This window comes from Brachycentrus maculatus, unplaced genomic scaffold, assembly GCF_059751285.1.
Source record: "Brachycentrus maculatus isolate JH-2025_06_01 unplaced genomic scaffold, ASM5975128v1 h1tg000060l, whole genome shotgun sequence".
In the NCBI taxonomy this organism is placed as follows: domain Eukaryota; kingdom Metazoa; phylum Arthropoda; class Insecta; order Trichoptera; family Brachycentridae; genus Brachycentrus; species Brachycentrus maculatus.
The window spans coordinates 497,465-522,542 of NW_028280814.1; the positions used below are offsets into that span (position 1 = coordinate 497,465).

The 25,078-nt window shown below is 35.2% G+C and overlaps 1 protein-coding gene across 1 annotated transcript in view; it reads right to left on the bottom strand.

Moving 5' to 3' along the window:
- Positions 1–1,519: 1,519 nt before the first annotated feature.
- LOC148311644 (uncharacterized) overlaps positions 1,520–25,078 on the bottom strand; it is a 73,050-nt gene continuing 49,491 nt past the window's right edge. The window contains exons 5-18 of the mRNA XM_088256349.1: positions 19,716–19,808; positions 17,514–17,727; positions 15,342–15,538; positions 14,346–14,444; positions 13,677–13,979; positions 12,365–13,592; positions 11,504–11,703; positions 10,434–10,970; positions 10,147–10,353; positions 8,480–9,170; positions 7,088–7,299; positions 3,798–3,926; positions 3,138–3,270; positions 1,520–2,051 (exon numbers count right to left, since the gene is read on the bottom strand). Coding sequence (XP_088112475.1) covers positions 1,807–2,051; positions 3,138–3,270; positions 3,798–3,926; positions 7,088–7,299; positions 8,480–9,170; positions 10,147–10,353; positions 10,434–10,970; positions 11,504–11,703; positions 12,365–13,592; positions 13,677–13,979; positions 14,346–14,444; positions 15,342–15,538; positions 17,514–17,727; positions 19,716–19,808 — 4,488 coding nt within the window. The 3' untranslated portion in view covers positions 1,520–1,806. The remainder of the gene's footprint in view (positions 2,052–3,137; positions 3,271–3,797; positions 3,927–7,087; positions 7,300–8,479; positions 9,171–10,146; positions 10,354–10,433; positions 10,971–11,503; positions 11,704–12,364; positions 13,593–13,676; positions 13,980–14,345; positions 14,445–15,341; positions 15,539–17,513; positions 17,728–19,715; positions 19,809–25,078) is intronic.

Below are 25,078 nucleotides of genomic sequence, written 5' to 3' on the forward strand. Positions count from 1 at the left end.
TTCTCGTTTAGATATTTTGAACATGTAACACACATTTGATTCTCATTAGCGGGTATGTAGTAACGATGGATGACTTACAGGAAGCCACAGATTTAGATATAAAAAATCAGTAATGAGTAAGTACACAATGTTTATATCATTATCTTGGCAAGTTTTACAAAAAAGTAATTCTTGAAAAACAAATAGATACTTATCTTTCTTTATAGGTATAAAGTGTACATTACTTAAATTTGTTTTTAATTTTTATAATTCAGCAAAACTTGGTTATAGCAATCTCAGAAATAGCGACAACTGGGCTGTAACGTATTTGCTTTAAGTAGTATTCTAGTCGTCTGTCTCCATATTGTAGTGGTTAGCACATTTGGCTACAGTACCGGAGCAATCTTCGAACTTCAACAAGCATACTTAGAGTCAGTTAGAATTTTTGGTCAGTTGTTCACATGGCAACATTTGGAAAATAATTAGAAAAATAATATTTCAAACTAATTTAAAAAATATATGAAAATTTAATCTTTTTTTAATGATTTTTTTATTATGCGTTTAATGTCTCAGTTCCTTTGGTGACTCTATAACCAAGTTACTGCGGTGACAATATCATACGCATACAATCTTCATCCATACAAATAATAATAGTTACTTTGCCACAATGCTCTAAATATTTTATTTAGTAATAGTAGTATTTCTATTGGCAACATGGTTGATTTTGAATCGATGAATTTATATTAGGTCTATTTATTATTATTTACATTATTTATTTACAGATGGATTTTATTTCAATTAATTTTCGACAGAATTTGTTACTAAATGTTTCAATGTTTTATGCAATCTAATGCTTGTTTGCTTAAACAATTTCTCCAAACTCTCGGAAGACATTAATTTATTATATTGTTTAGCCAAATCAAGGTTTGTGACTGGTTCCCCGTGTCAGTGCAGATGGATTTTCACTATTTCACCCGTACGAGTATTATTTGCAAAACAGGATCACTATTTTACAAGAAAGTTTTAAACATTTGTCTTTACAAAAAACACACACTACTATTTACATACATAAATAAGTAGATTCATTGTAGTTCATTCAAATCACGTTATATAAAATTACTTAAGTCATTTACTACACAATAAATATTTTATTATTTTTTTTTTAATGTAAAAACGATTCGTCTCTTCAAACATTTATTGTGTCAACTTTATCACCTTAACGACCATGTTTAATGACAATGAATAGTTATTATCTGTGGTGTAGGGTCGGAGCACTTTTCAACTCTGAGCGTTCCTCAGTTTTCATTTGAACTTCGGTTTTAAGGGGGGTTTGAAAACACACCATCTTTGAAATAATACATGGGTTTGTTAATGTCAATTAAAATAGTCAGCACCACGACACTTAAATTTGGCAGCACTACACTGCTGACCATTATACCTTATTCTATCAAAAACTGAAAAGAATGTAATCTTACACACTTTCTAACATCAAAATATGTTGTTGCGTATAGGAGTAGGGAGCGATTTAAAAATCTTTTTCAGCTTTTGTATGGAGTAAGGTGTTTTTAGCTTCTCAAAATTTACACTGCTTCTAAAATTTTGTATGGGTTGTCATAAACCCAAAGCTTCTTTTATTTGTTAGAAGACTTAGTTTTCATTTTGACAATTTTTTGACACGTAGTTCTGAATATTTTTTATGATTAACACCGGTGTAAGGCACATATTTTGATTGAGATGTGTATATGGATAAATGTATCAGCCGTTGTCATTAAGGTATCAATAGCGCAGGCACTTTCAACAGCGTCAAGTTGCACAGCACCGAGTTGTTTAGGGTTGACCAGCCGGAGGGGCGGGTGCGGCGGCTGCTGCAGCAGGAGCAGCTATCTCGGAGGTGGTGGATGTGACATCCTCGGATTCCGGCCTGGCGGGACCCTCGGCGCTGTCTCTCCAGAGGGCGCGGTACCTCTTGGCTATGGTCTCCCAATCCGCAACATTCTCTATCCGAGTGGTGCTGGAGAAGCTCAGCTGGGAGCCGAGAGGACTCAAGTGGACAACAGACAGTGCCACAGATTCTGAAATTAACGATGGTCTTTGGTAATACTTTTCATTTTTTACATTTATCTATCTACAGCAGAGTTGTTCAACCTTTTTAAATCCACAGGCATAGAATTTTTTAAAATTTAATTAAAAAAAAGGAATAACCTGCAAAGCCTCTATTTTAGAGGCTTGTCTGCAGGTAGGATAGTAAGGATAGGGAAAGTAGTTGTGGAAAATACATCACAAGCACCCAGAGCAATTGAAAATGAATAATTATTCAATTTAGTTTGCAATTGGCGGGAATCAAACCCGCAACGTCAGTTTCGCATCTATCCAATACGCCACAGCGCCTGTCACAGTTGATGGACAGAATGTTACGTTATTTTTTTCAGCAGCTGTAATGAAGCAAAGTTAAATGAAAGGTTTTATAAACACGCTTTGTATTATAATTCAGTTAAAAAACTCGAGATTAATGGATTAAAATCCTATAGCACACAGGGGGTTTCTTTACAAGTACTTAAGGTGGTACGGGACTTTTAACAGGAGACGGAGGGCAAATAAATGGGGGTTGCGGTCAAACGCTTCTAACGCGTTCCCCTTCCTGCATACCTCTCCACACCCCCCTCGACCCGTCAATTTCATACAGAACTTGACATTTAATGTATCTACCTTTAGTTGACTTATTTTCAGTAAAAAAAAAATTGCTGTTGGTATCTCTTAATTCCTGATTGTACAAACTGATAAAATTGGTTTAAAAATGACAAAGTCGCATTAGAATTAAAAGTCGAGAAGTAATCTTGTAGTAATCTACACTATATAGTTAAAGTGTTAAGTTTTATATAGAGTGCCAACCCAGGTCTGACTTCCTTCAGAGGATGAAAGTAGAAATAATCAATGCTCTTTTATGCTAACCGAGGTTTGGTTGGAGGCTGTAAGAAAAGGGATTTAAAAAAAGATAACTGATTGCAGTTTTGGATATTGCAAGCTTTTGACATGACTTAAAGATTAATTTCTAGTTTTGTTCTTTGGATACAATCGATTTTGAATTATTTTAAATTTAGAAGAATCATATATGTACGAGTCTCACATGATCATATTGTTTAAGATATTTTTTGCAATACCTTTGGGTTCCACTTGAGTTTTCTTAACTTTAGATAACCATTTGGCCCCTGCTTTCGTTCTGGCACTCATTTGATTCCTCTGAAGACCGATGAGATGTACTAAGCTCGGACGTTTTCGCTTTGCCATCCGTGCCTAAAATAGTATATCACGAATATTAATTGTATCACATGCATATAATTCATGAAAAAAATAATTAATAATTTTGTATATCATGAGGGGTAAGTTATGTGGGTAAATTTTGATATTTAAAGGTAATAAATGAATTTGTTTTCTTTTGTTACTAACCAGTGCACATTGATAATTTTATGCTGCTACATATTTAAAAAAAAATGTTTTTTAGTCAATGGGGGCAATCGGTAGAAGATAAACTGTCAATCGTCATAGCGAGTTGTGCAAGAGTATTGATTTTTCTATTTTATTCTAAACTTAATGAGTTTTGGCAGATTATGTTAAATATAGACATTTATATTTTTATTTTCTACCAATTGGCACCATTGGCTAAAAAAGTTAATTTATTAACATAATGTGGTTTGCAAGTGGACTACTCAAGTGGCATATCCAATGAAATAATTAGTTGCACACTTTCAGTGATTAAAAAAACAAACATAGATGGGTTTATTATGTTTAAGTAAAAATGAGGTGGAGAAATGTTATCATACCTTGCACACTGCTATAAGATACATGAGCCACGTCGTGACCAGATTCAGAGGCGATGGAGCTGTTGTAGTACGATGCATATTTCTGATGAGTTTTGACAGTCCATATTTCCATTCTATGTCTGATTGTGCCTGTAGGTATCATAATAAATTAAATGTATCTTAGTATTTATAGTATTAATATATGTATATTCAATTCTCAATTATTCGATAAAACTATGAATAAATAATAGAAAATCATACATTTTAGCTAATTACCAACTGCAAATAAAATGTTTTGAGAGGAAAGGAAAACTTAAAAAAAAACTTTCGACTCTCAATCTTTTAGTAACATCAGCATGTTGAATTTTATAAGAAAAATTTATTAACAAATTACTATTATTTTTTGACATCTCATCAAAGATGAAGAAGAATATGGAAGTCTGAGTTCTTCTTCATCTTTGATGAGATGTCAAAAAATAATATGAAAATAACTCCTGTTATTGGAGATAATCCAGATTTTGTGAACAAGTATTTGGACACACTCAAAATGTTGTAAACAAATTACTATATGATTTTTTATTTTTTTATAATTAACACTTGTTTTATAATTAACGGGTGTTATTTATGCCTGCGGACGGGATTTGATAATTGTCTACATATAGTTAAGACCTTAACAAAGAGATTGGTACATAACATTCATATAAAAACATTAAATATGTAATTCCTTCTATTCTGACTTTGAAACGAGGCCGGCGCAGAAGGTAAAAATACCTTTCCCGTCCTTAAGCATCAATCGGCTGAATGGGTAAAAATATCTTAAAGATTAAAGAATAAGTTTAAAAAAAATTCCATCTATAAGATAAGTAACTCAATACTGCCTTTTTGTTGTTAGAGAACATTTTGAACTGTGTGGGAATGGGTTAATATATAATATATGTATATTAATTTATTAGTTAAATTTGAAAATAAACTATTGCCAGTTGTACCACTCAGAATTGGAACAGATGCATTAGAAAGGGTATATCGATATAAATATCTGGGCTGTTGGCTTGATGACCAGTGGAACCATTCCCAAGAGTCAAAGTCAGGATAGAAATGGTGAGAAACTGCTTCTTCAAAATGCGTGGCCTTAGTAATTGAGACTTCAACCTCAATCTGCGCATGAGAATTGTATGATGCTACATATTTTTAGTGTCTGTGTCGTCGAAAGCCAACTACGGACTCTCACCCAAGCTACCACAAAGAAGATTAAAGCATTCAAAATGCGGTACTACAGAAAAATGTCCAAAATATAATGGGTTGAGAGAGTTAGCAACAAAGATGTAGTTATAGACACTATAAAGAAAAAAAAGCTACATTACTTTGACCATTTAATTAAGGGGATGAAATACAAAATAATGAGTATAATATTACAAGGTAAAGTGGAAGGTAAACACAGGTTAGGAAGAAGACGTATATAGATTAAAAACTTGAGAAAAATATTTCACTGTAGCACTAATTCGCTGTTCAGAGCGGCTGCGGATAAACTAAAAATTGCCAACTTACAACATGGGAGCCACAATAATGAGATGGAGAATTGATTTTGAAAATGATGGAGAGTTGATTTTGTAACAGGAAATAACTTACAAGCCTCAAGGTTTTAAACAAAACAACAACTCAAACAAAAGTAAATAAAATCACATTCAAAGTAACTTTGATGGCTGAAACAATAAATGTTCATTCACTCAAGTTAGTGTGAGTTCTGGAAGTCATGCGTGTCAAACACGACTTTGGAGATTCTAATCATTTTAAGTTTTTATAATAATCCGCAAGACCTCTACTTTTAGAGGTGCTTCTGCAGGTAGGATAGTAAGAATAGGGAAGGAAAATGTAAAAAAATATATCACAAAAACCCAGACCAATTGAAATTAATCTTTGTTGAATTTGTTTTGCAATATGCGGGAATCGAATCGTTCAGAGGAAAAGTTATCTTGTAAAGGTTTTATTCTGTCTGCAGGGGTTAAAACAATAAATTTTACCAATTCCTCTGTAATTTAATTATTATACTTTTAAGAACTATTTCAAGCCCTGTCTGTATACTATGCTATGATTATCCCATTTCCGGAAGAGGTAGACAGTGAAAATTCTTCAATGTCATCTTGGCATACGGTTCTAGTTATTTAATTTGGGCACTTCTAGTCATACATATTCTTTGGTTACAAAGAAGACTCTTGACATGACTAGCTTGAATGTTTTGATTTATTTGGCATGCCAGGTCTTTCTTTTGCATCCTTACCTTTTATAATAAATTTAGTTATTGAACTCTTCAAATAAATATGTTTTTAATATTTCTTGCCATATTTTTCTCCACCTTACTCATGGAGGTAAGAATATGTTCCTCGGTAGTTAAAATATAAATTCGTCTCTATTTTTGTGTATTTTATGATAAAAAATTGCAGTTCTTTTCAAGTGATTTTTTTGAGAAGAAATAAAATCTTTGACGTTGTTTATTGCAATTTGTATATTTTTAATAATAAAAAAATGTAGAGGAATGTTAAAATTGACTACTGGTTATTATCTAAATATTTTTGATATTGTATTAATGATATTTTTAAAATCAGTATAATTGAGAACAGAATTGGAATCATTGGCTTCAAGTATTTTTATTCAAGTCTCTCTTGTTCAAAAGTTGCATACTTTATATAAATGGATTAACAAAACACCGTTTTGGTCTCGTGCCTCAATTTATATTGTAATTTCAATAAAAAATAAATCTCCACTAATGAAATCTGATTAAATTTTTCTGGACTAAAAAGTAGCTACCTTATGAAAGGTATACTTCTGTAACAATTAGGCTAAGGCTCAATTAGGTTCCTTTATAACTAAATTCCTTATTGTTTCTCGCTTTAATATAATTCATGTTTTAGGCGGACACAAAATTATAGTTTCATTTTGCAAACCTTACCAAATTTCAGGATAGAAGTTTTGATTAGTTTTGGTATCCAGTGAGTTTCAGTTTACTAGTGAATAATTCCCAAGAAGAGAGTTGTCCCTCTTGGAATGTGTCAAACATTACCTGTATCCGCTGGTACGTGTCTGACATCATAGCAATGAGTAGATTGATCAGCACGACCACGGAGACCAACATATAAATGCCGAAGACAATTTTGTAAAGATATTCTGTCCAAGCGGGTTGCTGTACAGCGGGACTGGCATGCGTCTGCTCCGTAGTCGTCTGCCCGAACACGGCAAAAAACAGCAGCTCAAACGACAGAATCGGGTTCATTTTCACTGCAATCATAAAATATCAAACATAACAGAAACCAATTTACCTGTATCCGCTGGTAAGTGTCTGACATCATAGCAATGAGCAGGTTTATTAGCACGACAACGGACACCAACATGTAAACGCCGAACACCAACTTGAACAGGCCTTGCGTCCACTCCGGGCGAGACTCCGGAACATAGTTCAGGTCATCGGGGGTTGTCTGTCCGAATACGGCAAAAAACAACTTCTCGAATGCGTCCACTGGAGTCATTCTCGCTACGGACAATTCACCAGGAAGGGCATGAGTTCCTCTTTCGTGAGGAAAAAACAACAACGACAGATAAGGCCAAACAATGCTCTAAGACACAGAGATGCTTTAAAACAAAACTAACATAAATGTAAAGTAAACAGCCAAACTCATAATGAAATAAAATAAAACAAATTCATTCCCAAAATGAAAAATTAATCGTAAGCGTGAAACAAAAACAAAATGGCAGACGATGAAAACAAACGCTGAGCATACCCAAGGTGTTGGCATACCCCATGCGGCAGAAGAGCGCGGCAGCCACTCTACCCAACAGCCTAAACATTGTCTAAATCGGTTCAGTACTCATAAAATGTGCGACCTGAAACAAATATAACTAAAAAAATAAAAATACAAGGCTCATCAAGTGCGCAACGACATTCCGATCATTGAGATACCGACATAACACAAGACAACTCGGATACCACAAAGTAAAAAGCGGCACATTCTAATCACTAAACGGTCAAATATATATCTAACATCAATATGGCAATCTGCTGTAACACTTGAAATAAAAGGGAAATAACTCCATGCTATGATCGGACCATGATATCATTCAGGGACAGATGCAACTTGCAAAATATTATGGATTTTTCCAAAAAGCATTCGAAGGTAACAATCCATAATGAGGGGTGTGGAGATGGGACGGTGACAGGACGCATTCAACACCAATCTAATTGCCACAACCCAACTAGTCACTACACATTCTGCACTCTGTGAACATGTTGGCAGAGCAAACATGGCTGTCTGCTGTCAGGGCATAGCGATCTGTGATTGTGAAGGAAACGTAAACATGCGTGAGCCCAACACTGAATGTGACTCGTGTCAGCAAACTCCACACGTGTGTAAAATGTGTAATGACAGTGCCGGATTAGGGGCTCCCTGATTTGTAAACTTACTCCCGGCTCTGTGTTTTCTTCTGTAGCTATCAGTGTAATCTGTTTTTTTAGGAGACGTTTCTATCCATTCAACGTCTTCGGGTATTCCACGTTTGGTTCGTACGGGGGATAAAGAATCTATTGCATAAGTTTCATGTTAATACAATAATGAGAAAAATATTTTTTATTGAATCCCCTCCTCCTTGACATACCTTCTTCAAATACATATAATATGAAATCAAATAAAAATAAGTATAAAGGAAATATATATTACCGTCTGAGAAGTATTTAGTTGGCTTCGGTCTGGACAAGCTTCTCACTTCTTCGGGTGTCAAAATTTTGAATGGCTGGTTTAAGGCCACAATATGCATGGAAAAGCCAAACACAAAGATCGCCAGCACGGCTAAAAATCTGGCTAAATCTTTCATCAAGTCTCCGATAATTATAGCCCAAGGTCCAAATAGGTAGTGGAAGGAGAGAAAGTCCAGGATTTGCACACAGGCAAGTAGAAAAGATAAGGCAAAACACTGATTTCTGCAGTACATGAGCGTAGGCCAGTAGATCTTTTCCACAATAACCATGCCCGAGACGTGGGTGGCCACCCCGCACATGCCAAAGATGAGGACCATGAGTTTGATCCATCCCAAACCGGACTTTTCACTGGGGTTGGTCAGTTCGAAAAGCAGCAGTCCACTAAGCCACACAAGTAGTCCCCACTCGTACCAGTAAGGCAGCAAACTGGCGCGTACTACGGGGTAGATGGGCGTGATGCCCACCACCATGAGGAGGATCATCAGGTACACGTGCGAGGTCAAGTAGGACATGAACTTGATGATGGGCACCTTGTTGTACTTGTGTCCCACCGGCATAGTGAACACCACCCACACTGGCGGGCATATAATGAAGCCCACAAAGAGCAGTAATATTCGCCACGGGGCCCATGTTAAGCTGCCATGCCACAGTTCCTGAACAAACCCAACAAATTTCATGTAGTCTTTCATATTTTTAGGTGATCATATTAATATTTTCAATAGCAAGTAAAAGTTCAATAATAGAAGTTCAATATTTTCTTTATTTTTAGTCCCATTGTATATTCAAAAGATACTAAAATGAGAACATAATAGTTTTTTTTAAATGTAAAGACGTGCATGAGGTTTGTGGTGAGAATCTGGATGTGGATGCTGGAGAAAAGTGAACTGTATGTTGATGGGGAGAACGAGGATGACAGCAGTACAGCAACTGGCACTAACCTGGGTAACGGCAAAGACATCTCTTGATCCTGTATTCTCAGAGATGATAAACTGGGCGCTTGGCATTGTTAGTGCTGATCCAGATCTTTATATTTGGGATTTAGTGTCGGGTTGTCCCGTGGTTAGTGTCGCGGACTCTTTAGTCAGAGTTTTTCGGGGCACACCCACTCTACCACAATTTGATACCTATTTCTAATAATGAGCCGTTTACGCTCACAGAAATAGTATGAAATTGAAATATTTGTGTAAATAATAAAAACACTAATATTTCTCATTAAAAAAAAACATACTATGATGATAAGAATGACTGTAGTAGTTGTATGCATGAGGATGATAAGAACGGCAATAGCTCTTTTTTATTGAAAATGTGGCGGTGACATTGTACTTTTTTACGTTGGCTAGGTTATGGCGAGTTATGCCCGGAGGCCATTGGTAGTTGACTGCCTGCTGTTGTAAGGAGTGGTTGGAAAGAGTAGGGAGGACAGGAAGAGGGGTCTAGGAGCATGCATTTTGTGAGGTCTGAACAACCTTTAAAGTTTTTCGTAAAGCTTAGTATTTTTGATTTTTGTAAAAGGTCAATCAAATTTCAGATGCTTTATTTTTTAAGATCATTAGGTTGGGACGAATAAAATTGATAGATTTTGAGAAGGATAATTATTTTGCCTTAAACACATTAAAAGTTGTTGCGCACCTGAAGGTATCTCTGGACTACCGTATGTGCAATGACTTCTTTCTGTTCATTTTCTATGAGAACATCAAGAAATTCCATATTTCTTCTATCAGTTGCGGTAAGAATACGCCCCGCAGAGTCAGAACCTGCTGCTAAAGCTAGTAGCTCAGTAGCCATGGCCTCACACTGTTTGCCCGCTGCTATGAGATCTTTTGCTCGCTCTTTTTCCTAAAAAAATATTCAAGTGTAATAATACTTGATTTATATTTATTATAAAAGCCCTAAGAAATAAAATATTGTAAATTTACCTTAGTAGAAAGATTAATGAAGATATTAGAGAGTTTGGCTGCAGCATCAACAGGTGCCGGAGATACGAGTATAAACTCTTCAATGGGTTTGTTGTTATGATTCTTGGAGCACACCATGAGGTTATACACAAAACGTCTGTCTTCCATCAAGGAATATGTATCGTGTTCTTTGTGCATCAGGTATTCTAGCACGTCGTTGTGTCCTTCGGAAGCCGCGAACCAGATTGGAGAGCAATTAAATGTCGTTTCACTTTTGGGGGACGCCCCTGATTCACAAAGTAACTTCACACAGTCTAGATATCCCGCTTTAGATGCGTAATGTAATGGAGTCCAGCCGTTCTTGTCAGTAGCGTTGATCTCGGCGCCCTGTCCGAGGAGGACCTCTACCATCTGGTAGTGCCCGTGGCTGGAGGCGATGTGGAGACCGGTTTTCCCATGGCGGTCGGTACTCTGCAGGAGTTCTGCAGATCTGCTGAGAAGAAGTCCCACTACAGACATGTGTCCTCCGAAGCAAGCCAAGTGAAGTGGGTTGTACCCCTAAAATAAAAAATACACAAAAATTCAATTAGTTAAATCTCTGAGGACAATAATATACTGAAATGAAATAAATCAGTACTTAATGCTGGATCATAATTCTTGTTAAAACATTGAAAGATCATTTTACATAAACATTACATAGATTTTTAAAGAAATATAAATTTATCAATTTAAGGAAGAATATTAATTAATTTAAAAAGATAAAAAATAATGTTATTTCAAGATATAGTCAATACTAAGATACAGTAAAATAAAATATATTTGAGAGGACACAGTTGATGAAAGTAAAATAGATCAGGGAGACGAGCATTACTGTTATATGGGTAAGGAAATGGATAAAATAAGTAGGAAAATAGTAATGGCTAACAGTAATGGCTAGGATACTCGGGATTGGATACCCGTACTCGTACCAGCTTGTGTAAGTAAATACACTGCTGATATGTATGAGTCCCTTAAGATCAAACTAAAATTTGTAAATATACCACAACACAACTCTAAATTGACCTGAATTAATAATTAAATATTTTGCTTACATTTTCTGTAGTTGCTGCTTCAACTTGTACTCCAGCGGAGTTGAGCAGAAGTCGTACAACATTCTCATTTCCCGAGTACGATGCCAGATGCAGAGGAGTCATACCTGACTCTGTTCCTAACTCTCCCACAAGAGACGTGCCACTCGGAGATTCGGATTTCACCGTTCCTGGTACATGTCCCAGCAGTTCACGCACCGTGTCTGTAACCATTACAACGAGCTATAATTTGAAGTCAAGCAACACATGTACCGAAAAACCCTATAGAAGATGAATAATTTTATTAACATTTTACAAAGCACAGCATACTTTTTACTGTGATTTTAGGGCAAATGTGGAAAAATTAATATTTCCCATCTACAGTTGTGTTCAATTATAGACAAGGAATCTATTTTTTTGTCCTCCAAAAGTCTTCAATTATTTGATTTAATTATCTTTTTGTTTTTGTTTTAAACAATAGACATAACAGGTCAAATCTAACATGTAAGCTTAAAATTGAAATCATTCTTCTACAGTCATTCCTTGTCATTGTACTTTAAATATCTATATATTCTTCTTCTTCTTGCCCTATTCATACTTAATGGTGCACAGGGCACTGTATCAAATTGGAGCGGCATTATTTTGATTGTTAAGTACGCTCAGTGCTGCGCTTCAAAAACCATTTTAGGTGAGATGTTAAATGAATATTAAAGTGAACTAATATTCATTTTTGAACCCCCTCAGAGTCGATCTCAAGATCTCCAGCAAGGTAGCTAAACACGTACACTACGGAGGTGGACATTTATATACATGACACTGTACATACGAGTATATGTATGTGCTTGAAATCTCGAATGAGGGAATGAAGTTCAAAATATGTGTTACCTGCTTGGCCATAATAAGCAGCCACGTGTAAGGGTGTAAGTCCTAGCTTCTTGCTGACTATTTTAAGAGAATTGGAAGTCCGCATAACTTCTAGCACTTGGCCGTGGCCGTTTTGTGCCGCCAAGTGGACGGCCGTGAAGCCCGCTTTGTTCTCATCCGTCACGGACCCTCCGGCTCGGACGAGCGCCTTCACTACGTCCGCGTGGCCTCCTTCAGCCGCCAGCTGAAGCGGTGTAGAATCCGTCATCCTGTTACGCGCCGTGATAACCCCATTCCGGTCGAACTTCATCAACTCTTCTATCACCTTAACGCTCCCCTGCACGGCGGCAATATGAGCGCACGTGTTCCCATCCTTACTGGTCGCCATTACTAAACTGGGGTGTTGTTGCAAAAATAACTGCGCCACCTCGGAGAAATTATTCTGAGCCGCTGCATGAATGGGCTTCTGTCCTAGTTCATCTGTGGCGTCAATGTTCGCTCCTAGCTCCAAAAGCAGTCTGCATACTTCAATCTGCCCGCTGGCCGCGGCCAGGTGGAGAGGAGTTTGCTTCTTTAGAGTCAAAATATCTATTACTGCATTATGATCTCTAATGAGAAATTTGACAAGGTGAGTGAAGCCATTCATGGCTGCAAGATGAAGAGCTGTCCGTCCATTTCTCGATTTAGAATTGATAAAAGCTTTGTTTGTAAGAAGTGCGTCGCAGACTTGCAGGTATCCTCTTTCTGCCGCCAGGTGTAGAGCGGACCGGCCTTCAATATCGAATACGTCCACTCTCGCGTGGTTTGCGAGGAGGGTGTTGACTAAGGCCATGTGTCCACGGTGACACGCGATGAGCAACGGAGTCCAGCCCACTGAAGACTGCTTGTTCATCGCCTTCCCGACATCGGTCGAGGACATATGTTCGAGCATCTCCGTCATGACTTCGTTGTTTCCCGCCACCGCGCAGTAGTGGAATGCGGTCTCTCTCGACTGTCGAGTTTCCAAGGACACGTCGGCTCCCGCCTGCAGTAGAAGTCTCACTACCTCGCGATCCGCCCCGACCTTCTCCACTTCCTCGTGGGAGATGCGACAGGCGCAGTGCAGAGCGCTCGCTCCGTCTTCGTTCACCGTGTTTACGTACGCGGTAGTCGCCTCGGGGCCCTGGTTCTTGGTTACAAACTCGATCAGCTGACCGACTATATCCGGACGACAGCTTCTGCATGCCAAGTGTAAAGGTGTTTCTCCGGCCTGTAAGCACATAATCGGCGTTAGAAAGTACGTAATATCGTTCGGAGTCCACCGTTAGAACGGCGCTAATGACGAGATATGTACTTTAGACTTGTAGAGCGGGTCCCCGCCGTCCTCCATGAGCAGCAGCAGCGTGGGCAGGTTGCCGTGGAAGGCGGCCACGTGCACGGGCGTCTGCCCGTCCTCGGTGACCAGGTTGGCGCCGGCGCCCGACTTGAGCAGCATGAGCGCGCAGCGGTCGCCGCCCGGCACGCGCGCCGCGATGTGCAGCGGCGTGTCGCGCAGCTTGCCGCCGCGAATGTGCACGTCGGCGCCGTACCCGAGCAGCGTCTCCACCACGGCAGGCTTGCACGACTCGGTGGCTATGTGCAGCGCCGTGTGGTTGTCCTGAAATCACGTTTTCATTAGTTTTCTCGTCTAGATCAATCTATATATTTTCATTCCAAACCAAGCTAAAATGTTTATTTTGAAAAATCTCCTAATTCACGTGTTATAATGTAATGTATCGTCAATATATGACAGATATTTTTAGATATTGTTTGTTGACCACCATTTAACATTTTCTTGCATAGTGTATTTTTAAATATATTAAATAATAAAAGATTATTAATTATTATTTTGTTTTTTCAGTGCTCGAAGCGCATGGTTGGCGTATTGAATATAGTACGTTAGAGATAAGAAAATAACAAATACACTCTGATATTATTTGGTTCACTAAAAAATAACAACAATATAGGCATCAATAGAACTTACGTTAGTTGTGACGTCAACCTTTTCTCCTTTCTGAAGTAGAGTATTGATGATTCCAACGTGTCCATACCGCGCTGCTGTGTGTATACTTCTGGCACCACCCTGTGATGAATAAAAAACGTCAAAACGCGGACAGGTTCTTCCTGACACATTACGTAACATACACTCCTACGTACGTGTCACGTAATGGTGACATTCAGCGGGGCATCCCTTATACATATTGTTGGTTTTATGGGTAGTGTCCTAACATGGAAATAGATAGCTTATGCATACTTTGCTGGAACAAAACGCCTTTTTGGCAAAAAAATGAGCACTTTTCATATTGCTCCATCATGAAACTCTGAATATTTTTACGGTACAATTTTTTCAAAGGACGAAATAACAATAAAAAAATACATATTACAAAAAAACTAAATATTTTTCAATTTAAAGTGCAATATAATAGTTAAATACTTTTATCTGTTTATTTTATTACCAGATTTTGAATGAATATTAAAAAAATATATTTCAGTAATTGATTCGGCAGTCACTTTGTGGTAAAATATATACATTTTGAATTAAAGTTTTACTAAGTAAATAACACTATTTATATAAAAACGTGTTTTTTCTTCTTCTTATTTTTATTGATCCTTACGATCTGTCTATGTATTTTGGGATGTTGGCTACCAGCTATCTCTCCATCTTTTTTGGAGGTCTGCTCGAAGTGGTATTTACTAAGTAAAACTTAACTTTGAAAATAATGGTTACATAAAAATCTAAAAGTCAATACGGCTGTCCAAACTTAAAACACAGTAAGGGACATTTTTTTGTAGTACTTTTTTTTGCATTTTTGGACTAAGTAGAATCTACTTAGTCCAAAAATGCAAAAAAAACGTACTAGAAAAAAATGTCCCTTACTTGTTTTGAGTTTGGATAGCCGAATAGTGTCGAAGACTGATCCAGGACGCGAAATGAAGCAAATCACGACTCGTGGATTAGAGGTATCGAGTTGGTCCTTACTTTATTTGGCATGTGGAGATAGACCCCCTTCTTGAAGAGCATCATGGCGCAGTCGGCGTGCCCGTTGAGGGAGGCGATGTGCATCAGAGTACTGCCGTCCTTGGTCCTCTCGAAGATGCTGGCCTTGAACTTGTCTGCGAGTAGCTCGATGATTGCCGCGTGACCATTTTCCGCTGCTAAATGCATTGGAGTTCGATCTGAAATACGAGTAAAATATAAATATTAGAATGTTTACAGAATAATTATATTATATATTTAATCATATCGCTCACATCCTTTCAAGAATGTCATAAATCAAAAAACTAGATTTTTACATATTAAAAAAAAAATAAGTAAAAATGCCTAGCCACAAAGTAAATGCTTTAAATATTAATTATATTGAGAATATAAACTTGATTTTTCAGGAGAACGTTTTTAAAGTTTAAAAATATAATACAACGTATTAAAAATAAATATCAAGCCACTTACTGAACTTTTTACTGTGCAACAGATCTTTTTAGGTAAAACCTGAAGGTTTTTTCTCCATTTGAAAAATATTTAGTATATTTAAAAAAATAATTAAACAAAACCTTTTCTTCAAAATGCAAAAACAACACCTTCTGCCCTGTAGCGGGTAAATATTAAGTTAAAAAGATGCCTCTTTTGCTGGGATATAGTACATTTTCTGGGCATTCCGAAAACGTGCACAACTGAAAATTGTCGATTTTTGATTTATGACGTTGTTGAAAGGAGTGAGCAATATCTGATATGTAATGAACCTTATGATATTATAAATTGTAATATAAATTTTGTAGTGATTAACAAAAAGAATGTACCTACATAAGTCTACTCTACCATAGTTTCTTACTCATAAACCGTTCGTCCAGGTCATTAAAATAGGACATTTCAAAATAATTTGTTTTTAATAAAATGAATACTCTAGCAGTCACCATAAATTACAAAATCTTTATTTGTTCTCGATTTTTACATTATAATAATATTGTAATAATTTCAATAATAAAACATTTTTCTTTTCGTTGAATTCATTAGACGTTGGAATTAGATTTTTTGGTAGCATTTTGGAAGCAACAAAGCTCAAAATTTAACGTGCATATAACTGCAAAGGTACTTAAATCCACGTTCACTTTGTTTTGGAGTTGACTTATCAATGAACTGGGGGTTCAAAATAGTTGCGTTGAATTTCCGATTAAAAAAATACCCGAAATCATGTATTGAATATAATAGACACAGTGTATTTTTTTGAAGACTCTACGACCCATTGCAGGCCTAACACTTCGCGACAGAGTAAGAAACTCAGATATAAGAAAAATCTGCGATGTTGAAGATGTTGTGCGATGGGGAAGAGAAAGAAGACGTTTCTGGAGAGATCATATGAGAAGAGCGAGTTCGGATCGAGTGGTGAGGGTGGCAGCGGACAGCAACATAAGCGGGATCAGACCCCCAGGAAGACCACCTAAACGATGGAAGGATAGCTGGTCTTCCACCTCCCAGGAGCGACCCGAGAATGACAGGACCTAGTCCTAAAAGAAGAAGAAGAAGAAGAGTCTTACAAGATGAAATTACCGTCAACTATCACATCAATTTACCGATTTACGGTTTTCAGGGGTAGGTCATTGGGATTTGTCCGGTGTGTAGTCCGATGTATGAATAATTTTCGTGAATAAAATCATATTAATTGGCGATTTTCTTACTTTTGTAAAAATAAACATACAAAATATTCAACCCTAAAGTCGCCATCGGCTCTAGAATCAAAATAAGTTGAGATATTAGAGAACTGTAAGAGTCGAAGTTAATTTGGTTTAGATCAAATATTAAGGTCCTATATTCGATAAATCGCAAATTAATTTTCTTTAAATCCAGGTGACATTTGACGTAATTGTTTTTTTTTATTAAAACACCGTTTTTGTATTGAAAAAATAAATTTATGGTTTTTCTTCAAAACAAATATATGGTTGTGAAAAAATATGTATTTTAAAAAACAAAAATAAAAAATTCAAAACAATACATTGGGCGTGACCTGACGTCCGGCTCTCAGCGCAGCCGGCCGCTTAATGAATTGTATTATAGCGAGTGAGGCCTTAATCTAGCGGATTCCGTCCGAACTTACCCTGGAAATGTCCCCAATCTGCTACCTAGTTCGAAGTTGAGATAGACGGGGATTGGAGAACTCACCCTGGTGGTCCGTGATGGCCGCGGAGGCCCTGACGCCGTAGAAGTACTTGACGAGGATCTCGTCCCCCTCGGCCGACGCGATGTGCAGCGGCGTCTGGCCCTCGCCGTTCTGCGCGTCCACCGAGCTGCCGTAGTCCACCAGGATGCGCACCATGTCCACGTCCCGGCGGCGCGCGGCCAGGTGCAGCGCGCAGTCGCCATTCGTCGTCGTGGCCTGACCAAACACACACACACACACTTGTCGTAATGTAATGTTATCTACATATCTATATATACTCGTATATCTATATAACGTAGTCCACCAGGATGCGCACCATGTCCACGTCCCGGCGGCGCGCGGCCAGGTGCAGCGCCCAGTCGCCATTCGTCGTCGTGGCCTGACCAAACACACACACACACTTTTCGTAATTCTTAAAATTAAATTATTATTTTTTATTTACATAAATTGTATTCATTTATTTAAAAGAACAATTATAAACATATTTAAAATAATTTTTAGCAAGCCACCTTGTGTGTTTTGTCGGTGGAGTTCTTTTTACATATTTTTTTTATTGTTTTTATGCATTTTAACCTAATATACACACAAAAAGAGAGAAAATAATAAAATAAATAAACTATTTTACAAATTTTCAAAGATTTACCTTTTGATCATTTACCCATTCCTTTATTTTGCCTTTGTTCCATATTTTATTTTGACCTCTAACCTCCATCGGCAACAAATTAAAAATGTTTTGAACGATATATTGAAGTGTTCGACTCCCATATTTATTGTTAATTCTATCTACTATCTAACTACTATCAAACTTTCGTTGTGGGTAAATCGTGTATCATGGTAGTGTACTAGAATGTTATCTATATTTCGATATAACCCTTATCCGCACCCAATGGTGCATAGGGCACTGCATCTGTGTTATATTGATCGTTGATTGCATGAAGGTAAGGTGATCAGCCCTGCGCTTCTTGTACCAGTCCAGGGTGATATTAATTAAATACGAGATCGAAAATCATCCATATTTATTTTAACCCCCCTGGGAATCGAGCCCGGGACCTCCAGCATGGTAGCCAAGCGCGCTGGCCATTACACTACGGAGTGGACAATGTTATCATCGTTGTTATATCGGAGGTGGACAATGGAGGCAAAATGTTATCAGTTACTGGAATATTCCCAAAAAGAAGAAAATCCTACTAAATTAAATAATATAAGTAAAAGTTTATTCGATATATTAAAATCAAACATTCATTTTTAGAGTCTACTAAATTGTATAATATTTTATTATTAAAAACACATAAAAATTAAATTTGTGACACTTGTTTCGTCTTGTTACTGCATTTTCAAACTGGTAGTTTGAAAATGCCATAACAAGGCGAAACTTTATGTGTTTTTAATAATAAAATACAAATTTATATACTCTGAAAATCAGTATTGGATTTTAATATTTAATAAGTAAATCAAAATGTATATCTACAAATTAAACTCCAAATCTATAAATAAGTAAAAGTTTATGACTTAAAACCAAAAAAATGTTTATAGGCAGTTTGATGGCGTGTTTCTCATCAACAATATCTGCTGAGATCTTTCATTATAATATCTGCAGAAAATATACACCGTGTTTTAGGGCTAGCTTATGAAACGTCATAGAGTAATAACGAGTAAAATTAAGTTTCATACTTTAGTAAATAAAATCTGCTATACCCGTACAAACATTTATTTTCTACGGGTATGCATAGAGTTCGGTTCTACTTTTGAAATATCTGAAAAATATGACACACTTCATACACATAAGTGAAAATATATTTAAAAAATAAAAATTAAAACATATACATATCTTAACTCATTATTTTAAATTAAATAACAAGTAGGTGCATAATATTAGTTTTGAAGTAGGTAGATAATAAATACTCTTCTTATCATTCATTTGTTCACTTTGTGTAATACCACTTTAATAAACACTTATTCGTGACTAACGGTTTCGGAATAATCGTAATAATTTTATTTTAATGACCTGATGATGGAATGATTATTCCGAAACCGGTAGTCACGAATAAGTGTTTATTAAAGTGGTATTACACAAAGTGAACAATGAATGATAAGGAGAGTGTTTTATTACTTTACTACAAAGTTAACAATGCTTTTAACATACAAAATAGATGATAAATAACTTATGTATGATTACGTGTTAGCAATATTCACATAGGACCCACCTTGAGTTGTTCAGAAGTCTGCGCAGATAGGAGCTCTCTGCACATGGACTGGTTGCCCGCCTCCACGGCCAGCAGAAGGGGAATCTTCCCTCTCTGTAAACCCAATACATCCTCCATTAGCTTCCTGAACGGGGCCAACTCCTTCAAGCGAGCCTTCCTCTTGTTCAGCTCCAAGTAGCTGATCTCGTTATTCTTCCATATCGCGTTGCTCTTTAGAATGTCGGACAGAGATTGCGGCTCTCGTTCCCAGTTTTCTAAAATCTTCGCTAATTCTTTGGGCCTATAATCGTCTGGGGAAACAGATCGCGAGTTATTATCACGATCCCCAGAATGACTCGACATTACGTTCTTCTTTCCGCGGTATCACGACATTCCCTGAAATTAACACTTATTCGAACAATTCCACTTCCTTGTGCTTTCACACCGCGATAAAACGACGCGGTTTAAACTCCATCGTTAATTATACGAAGGCAAGATGATCAACATTGCTCTCCAAACTGTTTTATTTAGGAATGGAATAGGTTTTGTGGGATACAGCAAGTAAATAAAGGAGCTCAAAGTGAAAGACATAACTGATTTATGGCAAAAGAAAGAATGGGGAATAGTAGGTGGGATATGAAAGGAAAAGAAGAATAGCAGTAATGGCTAAGGCATTAGGTTGCATACCCGTATTTATTCAAGCTACCGCGAAGGTGTAAAAGTAACAAGACTAAAAAAAATTCAAACAGAAATAAAATGTTTTATTTATTGTTTCGGCATTAACTTTGTGGTAAGACATGTTACAATGACTAAAGAAAACACTTGTTTTTTACCACTTGAGTTTTATTATAGACTACATGTTTCAGAAGTTAAACTTCCATCATGAATGACCTGAAGGTCTGTATAATAATTAAATAAGTTATTATACAGACCTGAATGATGGAAGTTAAACTTCTGAAACATATAGTCTATAATAAAACTCAAGTGGTAAAAAACAAGTGTTTTCTTTAGTCATTGAAATAAAATGTTATTTGTGTGGAAATTCCGGCACCTTTTTTCACGGATAATTTTTTTAAAATTCAAAATCAATTAGACGAAACACGCGCTTACGTAATTACAATTTTTATTTATACAATTCATCAAAATGATAAAATATGGTATTGTAATGAATATTAAAATGATATTTGAATACATATTTTATAAGTAATTGAAATGAAGTGAGTTCCGGGACATTTTTTGTTAGAAAAAAGCCCTGTATATTAGTATATTTTGCATATAATGCAGGTGACTAAAAAAAATAATAAAAATCTCTCATTTGGGCGGGTTTCAACTATGACATAACAAAGAAGTTTTTCTAGATTGTGTTTTACTTCAATTTTAGTATTAAACATTAATAATAAGCGATAGAAAAATCTGCGATTCTAGTCCCATTTTCACTCGGGTCGAAAAACCTTTTTGCGTTCGCTTTTTTCTTTAACAATATGGTAACCCTATTTTAGGAAAGCCTACAAAGTACCCTAAATACTAAAATTACTTTTGTGCACATTACGATATTTATGTATTTTGTTGATTTGCCGTAAACATAAATATGAATTATAAATCCAGGTTTATGATAGGATTTACTTGAAGTAAGTTTTCTCATAGTTGCGGTTTCCAGGGGGAGGAGTTACAATATTATTTCCTTTCCAACTATAGCAATATTTCCATAAAGCTCGTTTACGTCTGAAATCTCATCTATAAATCAACGTTATTATTATGGAGATTCCCAGCCGGTTTGATTGTATAGTTTTCAACTTTACCGTTTATTAGTAACATGTTTATTCATATTTTATATAAATTATTAATGAACTTCGCTAGTCCCTTGTACAGTAATTTGAGTAGCATTAAATGTCGCTATGATACTAAACGCTGTGGATTATTGCTCTTATTTAAATTATGAATCAACATAATAAAATCGAATAATAAAAATGAAAAATTGTACTTATATCAAATTTAATGACCAAAATTAGTAAAAAGTGAGTAAAAAATTAATTTTTACTAGCATTTTATTAATTTGTCAGGTTTTGGTAAATTAAAAGTTGAACGATTTCCATGAAGAACGTAAAATTAAACAATATCTACAATACACATTTGTAAAATCAATATTAAATTCTATCCACGTTTTTATTGCCCTAACAGAGTTCCTCAAGGTGTTGTACTGAAATTGTATACTAAAAAAGTTTAAAAAACATTTTGAGTGTGTCCAAATACTTGTTCACAAATCTGGATTATCTCCAATTATAGGAGTTATTTTTCATATTATTTTTGGACATTTCATCAAAGATGTAGAAGAATATGGAAGTCTGGGCATTTACGGAGCTGACGACCGTCATAGGCTGATCACTTTAGACACGTGTAACGTCAAATTCATTTTACCGCATTATCGGTAAATTTTGTATGGTCTAGCCAAAAATATATACTAATCAGCAAGACTTGCTTTGCAATTATGAATGCTTAATTATTATTTTTTCTATTTTATATCACAATAATTTATCAAATTAAAACGACACCACAAAATGAAAACTATTGCGTTTAAACATGATCCTTGCTGATGAACGTACAAAATTTAAAAAAAACTAAATACGTTCTTATGAGAACAATTATTTTCAACATCTTTGTTTACAATTTCATATTTTAAATTCTTATTCGACAGATATAAAATAAGGACGGGTATACGTATCACTCTTTGGCAGTTGAATTGTGATCTACTTTTACCGAAATTACAGAATAGGGTATCATAAAATATCTCTTCGTACGGGAAGGATAATTTATTAAATACCTGTATTCATTCCATGTCGTAAAAATATTGACTTATAATACAAATCAGGAAACTATCGAATTATAGAAATAAATATATTTTTAAATTATCACAGTTCAAATATAAAGAGTTACCACGTTTGGCACTTCGAAAGAATTCCTTTTATAAGTTTACTATAACGTTTTAAAACATAAATACATGTTATTCGCACGAGCCACATATTATTATAATTAATTAATAGTTAACTAATTTTTAGGCACACAGTATTTTAAATTATTGTTAATATTAACATAAATAAAAAAATAACGAATTTTTTTCTTAATAACTTTTGTTAGTTTATTTTTTTTATATAGACCCTGCGTACATAGCTTTGCTAGTGTCGCCAACGCATTTCCGGCGGTTGAAATAATGTTATTTTTTTTATTTAATATACACATATTTAAGAATACCGAAAATGTAATATTTTAATTTTGTGGTAGTTTGTATTTTTAAAATTTATTATTTGGGCTTCAATAAAATGATTTATGATCAAAATTTAAAAAAATGTGAAGTTCTTTATTGAAAATAAAATTCAAATGTTAATTAAAGAGATTTATGTTAATATTGTAGATAAAATAAGTTCTGAAGTGTTAATAAGCAAATATTTTTTTAATACGGATTTAATAATTCTGATTAATTATATAAATCTCAATTTAGCACAATACTTTTACTATTAATAAACTTTTAAAACAATTATTATAACGAGGGAGGTTACGACCCTAACTTTGATTTAAACGGATGGAGTTACATGGTTAAACAACCTATGTGATACATATGTTTCACATATTATTAATAATCTGTTTTCATAAAAAATATTGTTTAATAAAGTATATAAATACACTCTACGAAATCACATTATATCATGTGGAATACGATAATCAACACTATCGCATTATCATCACAAAATCACTATCACTTAACGACCATCTTACACCAAAATAATACTAAACGGTACGAATTTTTAATAAAGAAGTAAAAATTTATTCATGATAAAATATTATTTTGTTATTTTTTATATCGTAATTTTGGTGAAATCGTCACGACATATGAAGACTGTCACTTGGTTGTGCGCTAAAATGGGACTGAGACAATTCTCTCCCTCGCGAGAGACGCCTAAAGCGAGGCGTCGCGCCGCTCTTTGTTCGCTGAGCTTTAGCGCTGTCGTAAACTTATAAACTTATTTCGATGTAATTTCGAGGAAGTTTGTCTCTATAATTTACGAGAGCGTTTATTTTATAAGCCCTAATACACGATGGTATATATAATTGTGAATTCAGTGCGTAAGATGCAAATGAAGCCAATATTAATTCAGAAGGAACGACAGTAATAAATTATCCCAATATTGGAGTTAATTATGTGAATAATATTACAAATAAATGAAAGACGTAAACTCGACTTGGTCGAAATATTAGTATTATGTTTCATTATTACGGTCTATAATATCTGTGATTAACAATGTAATCATAAATAAATGTGATTTGAAATTCATTAACTAATACAGATAATTTTTTGTAGGAAACTTCACAATGAATTGAAATTCATTCATAAGCTCACGGATACAATCACATTTCCGAGTTTGAAGCAGATCGAGTTAAAATTATTTCATATTTAAGTACGACCTTTATAGCGATCCCTAAAGGGGTCCTTGCTACGTGTTCTAATTGAGAAAATATGATTAAAAAACGCAAACAAAAAAAATGCCAGAAAATTTTTAATATTCCCATCCTGGCATAGTTTGTGAGATTTTAGGATTTAAAAAAAAAAATTAAAAAAGTTTTTTTTCTATTCTGGGGTGATCAAAAATATTTCAGCTCCGAGTTGCTTTTTTTTCAATAAAATAAACTGACTTATTGCCCTTTTATGACGTCCCACTAAATATATTCCCTGTGGTTCGTGGGTGCGTGAGTCATGGTGATATTTTGTTATCCTGTTTGTTTACCGAATCTTATCGAATTGTCAAACGAAAAAAATATAAAAAGAAATTATTTACGATTAACTTTTGTTATAAAGATAATTTATTATAAAATATATCATATCCTAGAACTATAAATATAAAAAAAATACATAGAGATATTTTGTAAATATTACCCACATACTATATGAATTTAGTAAACCAATATGTAAGGAAATACATATAAGAATAATAAAAAAAATTGGGAATCGCGTGGAGCAGAATGCTGGGGTGCCTTTAGTTTAAACAAATCAAAATTATTTGATCTGGAAGGAGTTTGGCATTTAAGAAGAAGGAAAAAAGAATGGGAACAGGCCTATATCCAGCAGTGGAGGACAGAGAGCTCACGAAGAAGAAGAAGAAGAATCAAAATTATGTAACTAATCAACTTTATCACCGTTAAAATTTGGGGATACATAGTAAAGTGGGGAAGGTTACTTTTGTATAGCTAAGAAAAAGAAATATAATTAATAATCATCAATATCAGCAATAAAATTAGATTAGTAAAATAATGAATATTTACTAATCTAATTTTATTGCCGCGAACGATTGGAAATATTAGTATACAAAAATAACAATCGTTATTAAAAATATATA